Below are 19,307 nucleotides of genomic sequence, written 5' to 3'. Positions count from 1 at the left end.
TCAAGTTTTAAATGTGAACGTCTCCATCTTTCCTTTCATAACCAAAGCTCCTCCTCCCATCCTCCAAAGTTGACGAAATCAAACGCCTTGGACCTGAACGTTTTAGTAATTCTGATCACTTGAGAGAAAAGAAAAATAACCAGGGCGGGGGAAATGCACACATTTTTAGTTTGGGGATTGCAAACATGGAGAAATACCGCCTCCTGATGGTAAGAGGTGGAAACAGCAGGAAAAAGGCCGGCAAAGATCTTCAGGAAAAGCAACTACTTTCATTTCAAAGCGTCAAACTGCTCAAGTCAGTGGCCCTCAGATCGCCGAGGTCGGCCTCTTCCGGTTGCTCTGACCACTCAGTGCGCCCTGTGCAACGTGATTGACAGAGTAAGAGCCCTGTCCGTTACCTAAATTCGTCACTCAGGAAACAGTGAACCCGACCCTTCCGGAAGCTCCGCGTCCGCGCTCTCCCGGCATCCTTTGTCTTCCGGCTGTGCTCAGATTCCCTCCGGCGAGTCCCGCTTTGCGCGCCCATTTCGATCCCGAGTGTCAAACTCGGCTTTGCGGACTTGAGATTTCTGCACAGATTTTCCGGGCCTAGGTTCTTGGCTATGGGGGCAGGAATGGCTCAGCTAGAGGGTTACTATTTCTCGGCTGCCCTGAGCTGTACTTTTTTAGTGTCCTGCCTCCTTTTCTCTGCTTTCAGCCGGGCCCTGCGAGAGCCCTACATGGACGAGATCTTCCACCTGCCGCAGGCGCAGCGCTACTGTGAGGGCCATTTCTCTCTCTCGCAGGTGGGGTCCCCAACCTGTCTGCACGCTCACACTGGCTAGAAAGGGAAGATCTGGCCCCAGCGCTAATTTCCTCCGTCTTTATCCTTAGCTCCCTTCACTCCAAACAGGAAAGGAACTGGGTAATTTTTGTTCCTCTGAGATCTGTAAAATATTTGCTAAATGAGTGCATAAATGGCAGATTTGTCTCCTAGCAAGAAATCCTCTGGGAGATTAACTAATGGGGAGCTAAGTTATTGCCCCTCTTTTTGGCAACTATTGAAAGCTATCCTAGTTTTTCTTTGCCAGTTCCAGAATTAGAGGCGTTGGATTGCTCCTAGGAAATAAAATTTCACATTCGGTCACCTGTCAAGCATCTCACTGTGTATTTTGAGAGTGGGATAGGAGAGGGCTGGGATATCTTCAGCCACTAAGAAGTGACAAGATATGTTAGTTCCACCCTTGGTGTTTTTAACAGCTTTCTGTAAACTGGATAAACTGTCAACCAGTGAAGTGTTTGAATATGTATTTGTAAATGGCAACCCAGGCTAGTATTTTTGCCTGGGAAGAAATCCCATGGGCAGAGTAGCCTGCCAGGCTACTTACTGTCTGTGGGGTCACAAATAGACAGGACTTAGTGCCTAAACAACAGCAGCAGCATATGCAGATATGGATATAAAAATCCTTTGGGAGAAGGCATTGTAGAGTATGGTTAAATATAGTTTATAATTATAGAAAAACCTGGTTTTAAAACTCGGTGCTAATGTTTACTATTCATGTGGCTTGGAAGTTTTCTGAGTTTCTGATTACTCATCTGAAAATTATGGTACACAGTATCTATTATAGGGCTTGTTACAGGATTAAATACAGAGTATTGGCTCAGTATATTGTAGTTGTCATTATGGACCCTGTGCTTTAATCTCTTTATTTTTCTCTTCATACCCTTCAGAGTTCCAGCAGGTATTTCCAGGCTTTTAAAAACTGTAGCGTTTACAATTCAATCACCAACAGACAGGCCCTCCAAAGAGGATGTCTTGGAAACTGAGTTTAAGTTGTTGACTGCTGGTTGCTGATACTTTAACAGTCAGAAAGCAAATACCAAAGACAATAAGGAAGACTTCTTTAGAGGAAGTGTCTGATTTGCCCTGATGTTAAAAGGACTCATTTAACTGTCATAGGATAACTTCCCAGAGATGCCTGATTGTTGGTAAAGATGACATTTCTGTGTCAGTCTTATCAATATAATCTGTTTCTTGCTTTTGCTTCGTTGTTGACCTTTTGTTTTTAAGTGGGACCCCATGATTACTACATTACCTGGCTTATACCTGCTGTCAGTTGGAGTAGTCAAACCTGCCAGTTGGATCTTTGGATGGTCAGAACATGTTGTCTGCTCCATTGGAATGCTCCGATTTGTTAACCTTCTCTTCAGTGTTGGCAACTTCTATTTACTATACTTGCTTCTCCGCAAAGTGCAACCCAGACACAAGGTTTGTTTCCAGAATAATTTAAGTTTATGTACAGGAAGGTCCACAATTATGGTGAATTTATGAAATTTTGTGGAAAATGTTTTTAACAATATTTGTATATATTTTATAAAGTTAAAGCAAGTCTTCTACCCCCATTTTAGAAGATGTTTGTGTTTAAATATTTGAAAAATAACTTATTTATAAAATATATAAATTTCCATGAATTAAGTCAGTTCAGTAAATATTTATTGAGCTTATTCTGTGTGTTAAGCACTGAGACTACAGAGGTAAGTGAAGCAGTCTTTTTCTTATAAAACTTGTCTTCATTAGGGGGAACAGATGTTACCTGTGCAGTTTTTATGATTTAAGAATGCAGACCCTGGAGGTGAATTATGTGGGTTTGAGTTTTATCCACTTACTAATTGTGCTACTTTGGGCAGGTTACCCCTTAGTGACTCTATGTTTTCATTTGTTAAATGGGAAAATATAGACTCAACCTCACAGGACTATCCTGAAGCATAAAAGAGCTTAATAAATGGGAAGTTCCTAGAATATTGCCAGATGTAATTGTAAGGAATCAGTAAATATTAACTATAATAGTTTTAACTTAAATGATTCCAGTAGTGTAAATTGTGGGATAACAATAGCTGTAAAACACTACAAGAATACAGAGAAGGAGCAGAAGAGCACTTGTTGCAGCCTGACTGGGAAGGAAAGCTGTTGGTTGCATTGGGTAAGACTTCACATATCAGGAAGATCATACCTGATCTGAATCTTGATGACGGATAGGGCTGTAGAATAGGAATGAATTCTGACAGAAATAACATAAGGAATTATAGAAAGACATGGAGCAACAAGATACAGGAAATTGCTATTTGTAACTAAGATTATAAAGTACAGGGATGTGAGGCTACAGAAGTAGGTAGGAGAGAAGTCATGCATATCCTTTTTATGTCATGGAAAGTATTCTAAATTTTACCTAGTAGGTGATGGAAAGCCCTTAATTTTAATCAAAGGAATGGCATGATCTGGCTTGGTGATTTAGATTAACTGGAAGATAGAATTCAAGGAAATAAGAGTACTTTCAAATTCTGAAATAGATTATCAGGCCAAAAGAAGATGTTTAACTTTAGCTGAGCCCCACTATTTTCAGGAAGATCCCTGTAATTTCATCACAGAATAGTAAGATCATTGTGTGTGGTGGTATAAATGTTACACACGTATTTAAATTCTCTCTGGTGCAGAGTTTTGAGACTGCACTAGAAATTGGTGATGATGGCCAAGTGAATGCTTATGGAAGGCTCACTGAAATGGAACCACTTGCACTGTGTCCCATTCATGCCCATGTTCTCTATAGAATTGAGCTCATAGTCTTGCCCACAGTAACTCCTTAACTATTTGTTGAATGATTCAGTCTAATAGGCAGTAGAAGCTTTGACACACTTATGTATTGTTTTATTGGCTTCCAAATTGCTAGGTGTAACTAAAAAGTATCAGAAAGTTCCCTCATAAATATATACTGTATTTTTCCAAAGATTAATATTGAATAATTTTATTTATGTAGAACTCAGGCAGTTTTTGGTTTGTTTGGTTTTTTCCCTTAGTAAATCTCTCCCTTAGCTCTGCAGAAATAGCCTATTGGTTTTATTGTGAACTGTATTTTCTCTTTTCATAGGCTTCCTCATGTATCCAGAGGATTTTGTCAACATTAACATTAGCAATATTTCCCACACTCTATTTTTTTAACTTCCTTTATTATACAGAAGCAGGATCCATGTTTTTACTCTTTTGCCTACTTGATGTGTCTTTATGGAAATCATAAAACTTCAGCCTTGCTTGGATTTTGTGGCTTCATGTTTCGTCAAACAAATATCATCTGGGCTATCTTCTGTGCAGGAAATGTCATTGCACAAAAGTTAACTGAAGCTTGGAAAACTGAGCTACAGAAGAAGAAAGAAGAGAGGCCTGCCCCTATTAAAGGACCATTTTCAGAATTCAGGAAAATTCTTCAGTTTCTTTTGGCTTATTCCATGTCCTTTAAGAACTTGAGTATGCTTTTACTTTTGACTTGGCCCTACATTCTTCTCATGTTTCTGTTCTGTGCTTTTGTGGCAGTTAATGGTGGAATTGTTATTGGTGACCGGAGTAGTCATGAAGCCTGTCTACACTTTCCTCAGCTGTTCTACTTTTTCTCTTTTACTCTCTTTTTTCCTTTCCTCACCTGCTGTCTCTTAACAAAATCAGGGCTTTTCTTTGCTTAGTTTGGAAACGGAGAATTCAGTTTTTGTGATAACTTTAGTCTCTGTATTTTTAGTTTGGAAATTTACTTATGCTCATAAATACCTGCTAGCAGATAATAGACACTATACATTCTATGTGTGGAAAAGAGTTTTCAAAGATACGAAATTGTGAAATATTTGTTAGTTCCAGTCTATATATTTGCTGGTTGGAGTATTGCTGACTCATTAAAATCAAAGTCAATTTTCTGGAATTTAATGTTTTTCATATGTTTATTTACTGTTACAGTACCTCAGAAGCTGCTAGAATTTCGTTACTTCATTTTACCCTATGTTATTTATAGGCTTAATATACCTCTGCCACCCACATCCAGACTTGTTTGTGAGCTGGGTTGCTATGCAATTGTGAACTTCCTAACCTTTTATATCTTTCTGAACAAGACTTTTCAATGGCCTAATAGTCAAGACATTCAGAGGTTCATGTGGTAATATCAGGGATATCTTGAACTCTAAAAATAGACTTATTATTTAGACTATTTCTATAATGAAAACTAAGTAGAAATTTTGGAATTTCTTTTAGACACTCTGGGGCCCCTCAGATCACATCAGATTTTTTGTTTTAACTATCTGAAGTATATATTTTAAATATGCATATTTAAATATGTATTTAAAATATGTATTTTAAATACATACACACACATACATATATATGTATGTGTGTATATATATATGTTTATATATATGTATATATATAAACCTGAGGAAGTTAAATGGTAAAGAACTGAAGAAAATTTATGACTTGCTCCATAAGCTTAAATAAAAATGGGAAAAATAAAATTATAGCTATCATATTTCTTTAACACTGTTTGCCACTCAGAAAGCTTAGAAGCTTTTTATATACAGGTTTAAGAAAACTGAGCATGCTTTATAATACTAAAACTAATTTATTAATTCTCTTCAGAAAAATTAGCAAAGTCTTTTAAAATATTTGCAATTAGGTAATATTGTTGATTGAAAAGTTATTTAACATTTTAGTAAATATAATTTTAATCATAAGTAAAATAGACTCAGATAAGTAAATGTTGTAAAATAGAGGCTCTTCTGTGTTTATCTAGGAATCAAGTTGTGGATTTTTGTTAAAAATCTAGAAATGATGATGTCCTTTCACTGTTCCTAATGAGAAGCATATGATGGCCAAAGATAAATTGTGTTGATGATAATACCTTTTAAATTGGATTTTCTTTCTGAAATACGTTACTGTATTAGTTTCCTATGGCAGCCATAACAGATTACCACTAATTAGGTGGCTTAAAAAAACTTTCACAGATCTGGAGGCTAGATGCCTAAAATTAACATGTCACCAGTGTTAGCTGCTTTTGGAGGCTCCAGAAGAGAATCCATTCCATGCCTCTCGCTTTCTGCAGTCCATGGTATTCCTTGGTTTATAGATGGCTTACTCCAGTATCTGCCTCTGTCTTCACATGGCCTTCCTCTCTGTCTTCCTTCTCTTATAATGACAGTTCCTTCTCTTTGGATTAAAGCCCATCCTAATTCAGGATAATTGCATGTCTAGATCTTTAACTTAATTATGTCTGCAAAGACTCTCCATATAAGGTCATATTTACAAGTTTCAAGTTCTAACTATTTGTGGAGCATTTTTTAACCCATCAAAGTTACTGAAGGAGATTTTTCAATAAACTTCATAAGACTTGTAGGAAATAATTTCTTTGCTAAGATATTTTAAATAACATCTTTTCTGAGAGGTTAAAAACAAATGACTTGCAAAGTCACATAAAAACTAAACATAGCTGGTGTTTGATCCCATTATCCCCCAAAAGTTAGAATTTAAAGGAAGTTTATAAATTATTTGATCTAGTCTTATTTTGTAGATTAGGTAACAAATGTTTGGGTATGATTTAGGGGGATTAATTTTGGATTCTGTGTCTACTATTTGGAGTACATTCATTTGAGTTGTCATTCCCTTACAGAGAAGTATTATTTGGATATGTTAAGTTTGACATGTAAACTTAGAACTGTGAATAGAATTCATTTTTTAATCCAGTTTGACATTTGTAAATTTTTCAACTGTGAACTGTTTTCAGTGTTGGATCATGGTTATCTGGGTTTCAAATAAGGAGTGAATGTGGAAAATACTCTTTATTTGCAAATATAAAATTGTGCACAAGTACAAATTATAAGTGTAGCCCTGAGTAATAAATACAAAGTCTTGTGTTGTACACACTCTTTGGGGCCAGTTTGTATTCTATTCAGTGCTTACAAAGTAGATTGACTCTTTAGTTGTAACAGACTGTGAGACAAATATTTTTACTGACACTTCTTTTTTTCAAATTAGACAAGAAAGCACACTTGAACAAATTATTATTTTATAATGGAGAAATGAAATCAAAATTCCCCCAAAAATATGTAATTTAGGGAAAGCAAATTTCTTATCTGATGCCATCTGTGCAATGCTTTTAGTTTTTAGGCATATTTCTGAGACAAAAAACTTTTTTCCTCTAATGTAGTCTGGCAATAATGGGGAAATTATTCCACCCCATCAGTTAAGGAAATCATTGTGCTAATTCATTTTTAAGTGGAGAGTCCCCACTGTTTTAAGAGGTCATTTGAAATGCTATGAATTAAAAGGTACTCTAAAGCATTGCTTTTAGGAACATCCTGAAGTTTTATGTATTTTGAATATTTTTCAAGAGTTACGGAAGAAGTACATATGTTTAACATTTTTTAAAAAACAAACAACTGAATTATTTATTAGAAAGTAATGCTTAGGGAGATGATATGTGTATAATTATGGCTGAATTGCATTATTATTCGGCAGAAACCAAGAAAACATTGTAAAGCAATTTTCTTCCAATTAAAGAATAACTTTTTTAAAAGTATTAGTAAGCTACAGAGCCTTTGGGACCTTGCAGTTATTAAAGTCTATAAGTGGGATTATTTTAAAGAATGTCATAAAAATATTTGGTTCATAATTTTTTATGGCCGATAATATATCTTTTGAACTTTTTCTACCTTATATGAAATTCTATAGACACAGTGTATTATTTGCATATATCATTAGTAAAGTTCCAATGTCCTGTGTTTCCTCACATATTATTTAAATATTCTTTTAGTGGATACCTAGAAATCTTTTCTAATGCATCTCTGTATTTAAATTATTTGGAAACATTGATACACTTATTCCTGAGTTTAAGCATAGCATGTCATTTCAGAAAGAGAAATTATATTAGCTTTCTGGTTTCTTCTTATTAAAGTTATTTCAGGAATGTGCTTAGCCTTTCATCAGTTCAGTTCACTTGCTCAGTCGTCTCCGACTCTTTGCGACCCCGTGAGTTGCAGCACACCAGGCCTCCCTGTCCATCACCAACTCCTGGAGTTCATCCAAACTCATGTGCATCGAGTCAGTGATGCCATCCACCCATCTCATTCTCTGTCATCCCCTTCTCGTCCTGCTCCCAATCCCTCCCAGCATCAGGGTCTTTTCCAATGAGTCAACTCTTCGCATGAGGTGGGCAGAGTATTGGGAGTTTCAGCATCAGTCCTTCCAATGAACACCCAGGACTGATCTCCTTTAGAATGGACTGGTTGGATCTCCTTGCAGTCCAAGGGGCTCACAAGAGTCTTCTCCAACACCACAGTTCAAAAGCATCAATTCTTCGGCGCTCAGCTTTCTTCACAGTCCAACTCTCACAGCCATGTATGACCGCTGGTAAAACCACAGCCTTGACTAGATGGACCTTCGCTGGCAAAGTAATATCTCTGCTTTTCAATATCCTATCTAGGTTGGTCATAACTCCTTCCAAGGAAAAAGCATCTTTTAATTTCATGGCTGCAGTCACCATCTGCAGTGATTTTGGAGCCCAAAAGAATAAAGTCTGACACTGTTTCCCCATCTATTTGCCATGAAGTGATGCCATGATCTTAGTTTTCTGAATGTGGAGCTTTAAGCCAACTTTTTCACTGTCCTCTCTTTCATCAAGAGGCTTTTTAGTTCCTATTCACTTTTTGCCATAAGGGTGGTGTCATCTGCATATCTGAGGTGATTGATATTTCTCCTGGCAATCTTGATTCCAGCTTGTGCTTCTTCCAGCCCAGTGTTTCTCATGGTGTACTCTGCATATAGGTTAAGTATGCAGGGTAACAATATACATTCTTAACGTACTCCTTTTCCTATTTGGAAATGTTCAGTTCTAACTGTTGCTGCCTGACCTGCATATAGGTTTCTCAAGAGGCAGGTCAGGTGGTCTGGTATTCCCATCTCTTTCAGAATTTTCCAGTTTATTGTGATCCACACAGTCAAAGGCTTTGGCATAGTCAATAAAGCAGAAATAGATGTTTTCTGGAACTCTTGCTTTTTCGATGATCCAGCGGATGTTGGCGATTTGATCTCTGGTTCCTCTGCCTTTTCGAAAACCAGCTTGAACATCTGGAAGTTCATGGTTCATGTATTGCTGAAGCCTGGCTTGGAGGATTTTGAGCATTACTTTACTACTGTGTGAAAGTGAAGTCGCTCAGTCATGTCCAACTCTTTGCGACCCCGTGGACTATAGCCTACCAGGCTCCTCCGTCCATGGGATTTTCCAGGCAAGAATACTGGAATGGGTTGCCATTTCTTTCTCCAGGAGCTCTTCCCAACCCAGAGATTGAACCCGGGTCTCCCGCATTGTAGACAGACACTTTACCGTCTGAGCCACCAGGAAAGTGTGTGAGATGCGTGCAATTGTGCAGTAGTTTGAGCGTTCCTTGGGAATGGAATGAAAATTGACCTTTTCCAGTCCTGTGGCCACTGCTGAGTTTTCCAAATTTGCTGCCATATTGAATGCAGCACTTTTGCAGCATCATCTTTAAGGATTTGAAATAGCTCAACTGGAATTCCATCACCTCCACTAGCTTTGTTCGTAGTGATGCTTTCTAAGGCCCACTTGACTTCACATTCCAGGGTGTCTGGCTCTAGGTGAGTGATCACACCATCATGATTATCTGGGTCATGAAGATCTTTTCTGTACAGTTCTTCTGTGTGTTCTTGCCACCTCTTCTTAATATCTTTTGCTTCTGTTAGGTCCATACCATTTCTGTCCTTTATTGAGCCCATCTTTGCATGAAATGTTCCTTTGGTATCTCTAATTTTCCTGAAGAGATCTCTAGTCTTTTCCATTCTATTGTTTTCCTTTATTTCTCTGCATTAATCGCTGAGGAAGGTTTTCTTCTCTCTTCTTGCTATTCTTTGGAACTCTGCATTCAGATGCTTATATCTTTCCTTTTCTCCTGTGCCTTTCACTTCTCTTCTTTTCACAGCTATTTGTAAGGCCTCTCCAGACAGCCATTTTGCGTTTTTGCATTTTTTTTCCATGGGGATGGTCTTGATCCCTGTCTCCTGTACAATGTCACGAACCTCCTTCCGTAGTTCATCAGGTACTCTGTCTATCAGATCTAGGCCCTTAAATCTACTTCTCACTTCCACTGTATAATCATAAGGGATTTGATTTAGGTCATACCTGAATGGTCTAGTGGATTTCCCTACTTTCTTCAATTTCAGTCTGAATTTGGTAATAAGGAGTTCATGATCTGAGCCACAGTCAGCTCCCGATTTTGTTTTTGCTGACTGTATAGCCTGTCATAAAGTACCTTAATAAAAGTGACTTAATTAATTTCTAGTAAATAAATAGCTTAATGTAGTATATTTCAGTTTTAATTTAAGTGACACTGGGCTTGACATCTTTCCTTTATAATTGTCTGAAAACCAGGAAAGTAGAAGAAAATAAATGCTCAATTTTTATTTATACCCTCTAAATAGTGAAATGTTATTTTAGGCTCACTTTGCAGTAAAATATTTCTATAAAGAAATAAGTTCAAGTTCATTAGGTTAGGGAACATTTATTATTTTTAAAATAATTAGAATTTCATTAAGAACACAAAAAGCATCATGCAAATAATACCAAAAAAAATTTTTAATGGTAATTTAAGTATGATTTAGGAAGCATGAACTAGAAGAAGCATTTAACATGAGAGTTAGCAATTCTGTGTTTTAGTTTTGGAATCAATGAAGCAGGTCTTTTAGTCTTTGGTCCTCCTTCAAATGAGAATAGCATTTATCTTAAGTCAATGCCTGGCATCTATGTACCCCCTTATTTCAAAAATAATTCAGTCCCTGCCATATATCCATAAATTTCATGAATATGTCACAAAATAGACATTGTGTGAATGTATGCTGAATGAAATTTTTTAGTATGGAATGAAATGAATATCCTAGAAGTATGATATGTAACCATAAGCTAACTTCAGGAAATAAATCACATAGTTGCAAATGAGACATTCTAACCCTTTTTTCCTAAGTTTCTTAGTTTTAAATGTTTTATGTTTACTATATGTATTTACTTGAAAATATATGTTGCTTTTATAATAGGATGTGATTTCAAAACTATTAGTGTGTATTTAAAATAAGTATCAACTGTTGAATTATAATAGAATTCTTGATTGTTACAAAACTTTCAAGGAAAGAGACTTCAACCAATTATGAATATTTTATGTTGTTTTACTTAAACTGTATTTACTACTTTAGAGATTACTGTTATTTAGGGTACTGTTTGGGACTTCCCTGGTAGCTCAGCTGGTAAAGAATCCCACCTGCAATGCAGGGGACCCTGGTTCGATTCCTAGGTTGGAAAGTTCCCCTGAAGAAGGGCATGGCAACCCACTCCAATATTCTTGCCTGGAGAATCCCTATGGGCAGAAGAGTCAAACAGAAATCAAATCCTCTCTAGTTGTGTTGTGCCTGGGGGGTCCTCTCTAGTTGTGGCATGGGAAATCCTGTCTAGTTGCAGTATGCAGGGAAGGGGGAGCTCCTCTCTAGTTGCAGTTTGTCAGCTCATCTCTATTTGTGGGTGGGGGGGGCTCATCTCTAATAATGGTGGGGGACTCCTCTTTATTTGTGGTGTGCCAGGAAAGGGGAAGGCTTCTCTCTAGTTGTGGTGTGCAGGGGCCTCCTTTCTACATGCGCTATCTGGGTGGGCTTTTCACTAGTTGCAGTGTGTGGGCTCCTCCCTAGATGTGGCAGGGGGCTCCTCTTGAGTTACAGCAGGGAACTCGGGGTTCCTCTTGAATTGCAGTGGGGTGGCTCCTCTTCAGTAATGATGTGCAGGTGGCTACTGTCTAATTGCGTCTGGCGCTCCTCTATAGTTGTGGCAGTTGTTCAACTCTCTAGATGTGACGGTTGGGCTCCTCTCTAGATGTGATGTGCTGGGGTGCTCCTCTCTAGTTGCGCTGTGCCTGGGGGGGTCCTCTAGTTGTGGTATGGGAAATCCTGTCGAGTTGCATTTGGCGGGGGCGAGGGGGTGGGGTTCCTCTCTAGTTGCAATTTGTCAGCTCATCTCTATTTGTGGTTGGGGGGCTCCTCTCTAGTTGTGATGTGCAGGGGCTTCCTTTCTACATGTGTCCAGGTGGGCTTTTCACTGCACTCCTCTCAAGTTACTTCAGTGGGCTCATCTCCATTTGCGGCAGTGACTCCTTTCTAGGTGTGATGTATCCTGGGAGCTCCTTTCTAGTTATGGTGGGCTGATCCTCTCCAGCTCTTACGGGGGAGCTCCTCTGTCTTTGTGGCCGGGGTCTCCTCTCATGTTACAGCAAAGGGCTTAAGTTGCGCCAGTCTCGATTCCTCTCGAGTGGCGGCAGGGGTCTTGGGGTTCCTCTCAAGTTGCAGCGGGGGACTAGGGGTTTCTCTCAAGTTATGGAGGGATTCGGGGTTCCTCCTGAGTTGCGGTAGGGCCTCCTTTTGAGTTGTCTTGGGGTGACTCCTCTCTAGCAGCGATATGCAGGGTGGCTCCTGTCTAGTTGCGATGTGTGAGTGGTTACTCTAGCTGCACTATGGGGCTCCTCTCCTGTTGGTGTGCGGATCAACATTTAGTTGTGGTGGGTGAGTTCCCTTCTAGTTGTGGTATGAAGGCTCCTCTCTAGTAGTTGTGGTGAGGGGGCTCTTCTCTAGTTGCAGTGTGTGGGGGCACCTCTTGAATTGTGGTGAGGGATTACTCTCTGGTAGGGATGTGCAGGGGCACTCCTTCCCAGTTGCAATGTGCAGGAAGCTACTCTCTAGTTGTAGCAGGGGGCCTTCTCTTTAGTTGCGGGGTGGAGGGCTCCTCTCTAGTTGTGGCAGGGGGCTTCTGTCTAATTGTGATGTGTGGGTGTGCTCCTCTCTAGGAACGATGTTCATGGGGGCTACTCTCTAGTTGCACCTTGGGTTCTGCTCTCAAGTTGTGCTGAGTTTGCTCCTGTGTATTTGCAATGGGAGGCTCCACTGAAGTTGCGGCTGGAGGCTCCTCCGTTTGCGGCAGAGGTGATCTTCTCTAGGTGCGATGTGCGGGGGATTCCTTTCTAGTTGTGGCGGGGTGACATTCTCCAGTTTTGGCACGTGGGCTCCTCTCTCATTGTGGCTGTGGGCTTCTCTGGAATTGCGTCATAGGCTCTCTAGTTGGCGAGGGTGGGAGCTGTCTCCACTCTAGTTAGGTTGCGGGGGAGGCGGGGTGCTCCTCTCTAGTTGCAATGTGCAGGCTACTCTCTAGTTGAGGCTGGGGGCCTCCTCTTTAGTTGTGGTGTGGGGGGCTCTTCTCTACTTGCTGCAGGGGGCTTCTGCCTAATTGCGATGTGCAGGTATGCTCCTCTCTAGTGGCAGTGTTGGGGGCTACTCTCTATGTGGAGAGGTTGCGCCTCTTTAGTTGTGGGGGGCTCCACTCTAGGTGCAGCAGCGGGCTTGTCTCTGTTTGCAGTGAAGGGGATCCTCCTTAGGTCCGATGTCTGGGCAGCTCCTCTCTAGTTGTGCCAGGGGGACACTGTCCAGTTCTACAGTTGTACTCCTCTCTCGTTTGTTTGGCATGGGGCTTCTCTCAAGTTGCAGTAGAGGGCTCCACACGAGTTGCAGCAGAGGACTCAGGGCTCCTCTTGAGTTGCGGTGGTGCCTCCTCTAGGTGAGGCAGCGTGGGGGAGTCTCAGTGTGGGGGATCCTCTCTACTTTTGGCACTGGGGCTCCTCACTAGTTTTCATGGGGTTGCTCCTCTCTCGTTGTGTGGTGGCTCATCTCATGTTATGTCAGTGACCTCATCTGCATTTGCAGCAGAGGGGCTCCTCTCAGGGTGAAATGTCCCAGGGGGATCCTCTCTACTTGTGGTGGGGGGGTTCCTCTCCAGTTTTGGCGAGGGGCTCCTCTGTCACTGTGGCCATGGTGGCTCCTGTCTAGTTGTGATGTACAAGTGGCTACTCTAGCTGTGGCATGAGGCTCCTCTCTAGTTGCACTGGGGGTCATTTCTTAGTTGTGGTGGGTGGGCCTCTCGTTGGGGAGGGGAGCTTTTCTCTAATTGCAGTGTGTGGGGGGCACCTCTGGATTTGCAGTGGAGTGCTCCTCTCAAATTGTCGTGAGGGGGATCCTCTCTGGTAGCAATGTGCTGGGGTACTCCTCTCCAGTTGTGATGAGCAAGAGGCTACTCTCATGATGTGGCAGTGGGCCTCCTCTTTAGTTGTGGCATGCAGGGTTCCTCTCTAGTTGTGGCAGGGGGCTTCTGTCTAATTGCAATGTGTGGGTGTGCTCCTCTCTAGTAACAGTGTTCAGGGGGGCTACTCTCTAGTTTTAGCTTGGGGCCTACTCTCTAGTTGTGGTGGGGGGCTCCACTTGAATTGCGGCAGGTGGCTCATACCTATTGACATCGGAGGAGATCCTGTCTAGGTGCGATGTTGGGGAGGGAGGTCCTCTCTTATTGGGGCAGGGGGACACCCTCAAGGTTTGGAAGGTGGGTTCCTCTCTAGTTGTGGTGGGAGACTCCTCTCCAATATCTGCGCTGGCTTGGGACTCCTCTCAAGTTACAGCAGGGGGTTCCTCTCAAATTCCATTGGGGGGGGCTCCTCTTTAGTTGTGGTGGGGGACTCCTCTTTATTTGCTGTGCAGGGGCTCTTCTCTATGCACAGTGTCCAGGGGGCTCCTCTCTAGTTGTGGTGGGGGACGCTTCTCTAGTTGTGATGTCTGAAGGGACTCCTCTCTCATTGCAATGTCCAGGGGGCTCCTCTCTAGTTGTGGCGGGGGATTCCTCTCTAGTTGCAGTGTGGGGGCTTTTTCTAGCTGCTGTGCACTGGTGGGCTACAATCTAGTTGCAGTGTGTGGGTGCCTGTCTAGTTGTGGTGGGGTGCTCTTCTCTAGTTGTGATGTCTTAGGGGACTCCTCTCTCATTGTGATGTGCATGGGTGTTCCTCTCTAGTTGTGTTGGGGTCTTGTCTCTGTTTGCGGCGGAGGGCTCCTCTCGAGTATGGCAGGGGACTCGGGCCACCTCTCAAGTGGCAATTGTACCTCCTCTTGGGTTTGTGGTGAGGGTGCCTCTGCTGTGAGGGGTCTTCTCTACTTTTGGTGCTATGGGTTTCTTACTAATTTTATTATGTTGCTCCCCTCTAGTTGTGAGGGGCTTCTCTCGAGTTACTTCAGGGAGCTCGTCTCTTTTTGGCAAAGGGGCTCCTCTGTAGGTGTGGTGTCCTGGAGTCGGTGGGGGGGGAGGGGAATCCACTCTAGTTGTGTCAGGGGGATCCTCTCCAGTTCTGTCGTGGGGACTCCTCTGTCATTGTGGCCAGGGGCTTCTCTTGTGTTGCGGCATGGGGCTCCACTCAAGTTGTGGCGGGAGACTGGGGTTCCTCTTGAATTGCAGCAGGGAACTTGGGGTTCTGCTTGAGTTGCATTGCAGGACAGGGGGTTCCTCTGGGGTTGCAGTGGGGCCACCTCTCGAGTTGTGTTGGGCCGACCCTTCTCTAGCAGTGATGTGCGGGTGGCTACTCACTAGTTGTGGCATGGGACTCCTCTCTAGGTGTTGTGGGGGACTCCTCTCTCGCTGTGGTGTGGGGGGTCCTTTCTAGTTGTGGTGTGCTAGTGGGCTCCTCTCTAGTTGCAGTGTGTCGGCTCCTCTCTAGTTGTGGTTGGGTGCTCTTCTCTAGTTGTGGTGTCGGGGGGACCCCTCTCTCACTGCAATGTGCAGGGGGTCTCATCTCTGTTTGCAGTGGAGGGCCTCCTCTCTAGATGTGATGTAAGGGAAGCTCCTCTCTCACTGTGGCTGGTGGCTTCTCTTGAATTGCAGGGGAGGGCTTCATTCGTGTTGCAGCAGGGAACAAGGGCCTCCTCTTCAGTGGCGGCTGTGCCTCCTCCTGAGGTTGTTGGGGGTGGGGGGCTCCTCAGTGAGGGGTCTTCTCTAGTTTTGGCTCTAGGGGTTCCTCATTAATTTTAGCAGGGTTGATCCTCTCTAGCTGTGTCGGGCTCCTCTCGAGTTACTTCAGGGGGCTCGTCTATATTTGTGGCAGAGGGCCTCCTCTGTAGGTGCGATGTCCTGGAGGCTCCTCTCTAGCTATGGTAGGGATTTCCTCCCCAGTTCTGTTGCAAGGCCCCCTCTGTCATTGTTGCCGATGGCTCCTCTTGTGTTGTGACATAGGGCTCCTCTCGAGTTGTGGCAGGAGACTCGGGGTCCCTCTTGAGTTGTGACAAGGGGTTCGGGGTTCCTCCAGAGTTGTAGCAGGGGACCAGTGGTTCCTCTCTAGTTGCATTTGACAGTGGTGTTCCTCAATATTTGCTGTGTGGTGAGGGGATCTTCTCCAGATGTGGTGTGCAGGCTCCTCTGCAGTTGCAGTGGGGCGGGGGGGGGGGGTGCTCCTCAAGTTGCAGCGGGGGACGCAGCAGTGTATGGATTCCTCTCGAGTTGCAGTGGGGGATTTGGTGTAACTTTCAATTTGAGGCATGGGACTCACTGTTCCTCTTCAGTTGTAGTCAAGCCTCCCTTGAGTTGTGGTAGAAAGACTCCTCTCTAGCAGTGAGGTACATAGTGACTCCTGTCTAGTTGCAACGTGAGTGTGGCTACTCTCTAGTGGCATGGGGCTCCACTCTAGCCGCAGCAGGGGTCAACTCTGTAATTGTGCTGGGCGGGCTCCTCTCTCGTTGTGGCTGGGGGGCTTCTCTGTAGTTGTGGTAGGGGGGCTTCACCCTAGTTGTGGTGTGTAGGGGGCACCTCTCAAGTTGTGGACGAGTGCTCTTCTTGAATGTGGTGGGGGCCCTCCTTTCTGGTAGTGATGTGCAGAGGTGCTCCTTAATAGTTGTGATGAGCTGGGGGCTACTCTCTAGTCATGGCAGGTGGCCTCCTCTTTATCTGTAGTATGAGGGGCTCCTCTCTAGTGGTAGCGGGGAGCCTCTCTCTAATTGCAGTATGTGGGTGTCCTCCTCTCTTGTGGCCATGTTCATAGGGGCTACTCTAGTTGTGGTGGGGATCTGCTGTCTAGTGGTGGGGGGCTCCTCTCTAGTGGTCGACGGCTTCTCTCAAGTTGAGGTGGGAGGCTACTCTGTAGTTGTGGAGGTGGGCTCCTCTCATGTTCTAGGGGCTCCTCTTGAGTTGTGGAGGAGGATTCCTCGCTAGCTGTATTGTGGGGGCTTCTTTCCAGTTGTGGCGTGCTAGTGGGCTCCTCTCTAGTTGTGGTGGGGTTCTCTTCTCCAGCTGTGATGTCTGAGGGGACTCCTCTCTCACTGAGATGTGCAGGGGGTCTCCTGACTAGTTGTAGTGGGGCCTCATCTCTATTTGCAGTAGAGGGTCTTATCTCTAGGTGCACTGTCTGGGTGGTGGGCAGGTGGGGGGCAGCCTCTGTCATTGTAGCCAGTGGCTTCTCTCGAGTTGCAGTGGAGAGCTCCTCTCAAGTTATGGCAGGGAACTTGGGGCTGCTGTCGAGTTGCGGTGGTGCCTCCTCTTGGGTTGTGGTGGGGGCTCCGTGGGGTGGGGTCTTCTCTACTTTCGGTGCTAGGTGTTCCTCACTAATATTAGTGTGGTTTCTCCTCTCTAGCTGTGCGGTGCTCCTCTTGAGTTACCTCAGGGGGCTCATCTCTATTTGTGACAGAGGGGCTCATTTCTGCATGTGATGTCCAGGGGTACTCCACTCCAGTTGTGGCAGGGGGATCCTCTCCGGTTTTGGCGGTGGTGCTCCTCTGTTGATGTGGCCAGGAGCTCATCCACTTTTGTGGCCTAGGGCTCCTCTCAAGCTGTGGCGCGGGACTAGGGGTTCCTCTTTGAGTTGCGGCAGGGGACTTAGGATTCCTATTGAGTTGTGGTGGTGCCTCCTCTCGAGTTGTGCTGGGGGGACTCCTCTCTAGGAGTGATGAGCAGGGTGGCTCCTATCTAGTTGCAGTGTACAGGTGGTTACTCGCTAGTTACGGCTGCAGTGGGGATCAACTCTGTAGTTGTGATGGGTGGGCTTCTGTCTAGCTATGGTTTGCAGGCTCCTCTCTCATTGTGGCAGTGGTGACTCCTCTGTAGTTGTGGTAGAGGGGCTCCACTCTAGTTCTGGTGTGTGGGGGCACCTCTCGAGTTGCAGTGGAGTGCTCCTCTTGAGTTGTGGTGGGGGGCCTCCTCTCTGGTAATGATGTGCTCCTTAATAGTTGTGATGTGCTGGAGGCTACTCTCTAGTTGTGGCAGAGGGTCTCTTCTTTAGCTGTGGCATGGGGGCTCCTCTCTAGTTGTGATGGGGGGTTCCTCTGTCACTGTGGTATGGGGGCTGCTCTCTAGGTGCGGTATACTGGTGAGCTCCTCTCTAGTTGGGGTATACCGGTGAGCTCCTCTCTACTTGCGGTGCTCCTCTCTAGCCTCAACTCTGAGGCTCCTCTCTTGTTATGGTGGGAGGTTTTTTATTTGTGATATCTGAGGGGAGTCCTATCTCATTGCAGTGTGCAGGGAGCTCCTCTCTTGTTGTGGTAGGGCTCATCTGTATTTGCCACAGAGTGGCGCCTCTCTCAGTGCAATGTCCAGAGGCATCTTCTCTCATTGTGGCCAGTGGCTTCTCTCGAGTAGCAGCAGAGTCCTCTTCTCGAATTGTGGCAGAGGACTTAGGGCTCCTCTGGAGTTGCAGTGGTGCCTCCTCTCGGGTTGTGATGGGAGGCCTCTGCAGGGATGTCCTCTTTGTCGCTAGGGGTTCCTCACTAATTTTAGTGAGGTTGCTCCTCTCTAGTTGTGAAGGCCTCCTCTCAAGTTACTTCAGAGGGCTTATCTCTATTTGTGGCAGAGGGGCTCATCTCTAGGTGTGATGTCCAGGGGAATTCCACTCTACTTGTGGCAGGGGGATCCTCTCCAGTTTTGGCAGGGGGGCTCCTCTGTCATTGTGTCCACGGGCTCCTCTCATGTTGCAGCAGAAGATTCGGCTGTTCCTCTCTAGTTGCATTGGGCAGTGGTGTTTCTCAGTCGTTGCGGTGGGGGCTGGCGGGGGCTCTTCTACAGATGTGGTGTGTAGGCTCCTCTCTAGTTGTGCCGGGGTCAACGCTCTAGTTGTGGCAGTTGGTCAACACTGTAGTTGTGGCTGGGGGCTCCACTCTAGTTGCATTGTACTAGAGGTTCCTCTCTAATTGGGGGGGGGGGTCCTCCTTCGAGTTGTTGCAGTGGTTACTCTCTAGTTGCAATGGGCAAGGGGCTACTCTCTAGTTGTGGTGGGGTTCAACTCTCTAGTTGTGGTGGGTGGTCAACACTCTAGTTGTGGTAGGGGGCTCCTCTCTAGTTGCATTGGGCAGGGATAGTCCTCAATAATTGCAATGTGTGATGGGGCTCTTCTCCAGACGTCGTGTGTGGGTTCCTCTCTAGTTGTGGCAGGCTGCACTTCTCTAATTGTGGTCTGGGTGCTCCTCTCTTGTGGTGGCATAGTGACCCTCTCTAGTTGTGGTGGAGAGCTCCTCTTGAGTTGTGGCAGGTGACTCAGGGCTGCTCTCGAGTTGCAGTGGTGCCTCTTCTCAGGTTGTGGTGGGGGTAGGTCCGCAGGGTGGACAGTCCTCTCTACTGTTGGTGCTGGGGGCTCCT

General features: G+C 44.5%; 1 protein-coding gene across 1 annotated transcript; it reads left to right on the top strand.

Moving 5' to 3' along the window:
- The first annotated feature begins 490 nt into the window (after nt 1-490).
- LOC101104224 (ALG10 alpha-1,2-glucosyltransferase) lies at nt 491-6,706 on the top strand. Its single transcript, XM_004006737.5, has 3 exons — nt 491-785; nt 2,051-2,248; nt 3,903-6,706. The coding sequence occupies exons 1-3, from the start codon at nt 603-605 to the stop codon at nt 4,047-4,049; spliced, it is 528 nt and encodes a 175-aa protein (XP_004006786.3). The 5' UTR covers nt 491-602; the 3' UTR covers nt 4,050-6,706.
- Nucleotides 6,707-19,307: the final 12,601 nt, after the last annotated feature.

The sequence above is a fragment of the Ovis aries genome, chromosome 3 (assembly GCF_016772045.2).
Source record: "Ovis aries strain OAR_USU_Benz2616 breed Rambouillet chromosome 3, ARS-UI_Ramb_v3.0, whole genome shotgun sequence".
Taxonomy (NCBI): Eukaryota; Metazoa; Chordata; class Mammalia; order Artiodactyla; family Bovidae; genus Ovis; species Ovis aries.
This window is presented reverse-complemented; position numbering and strand designations above follow the sequence as displayed.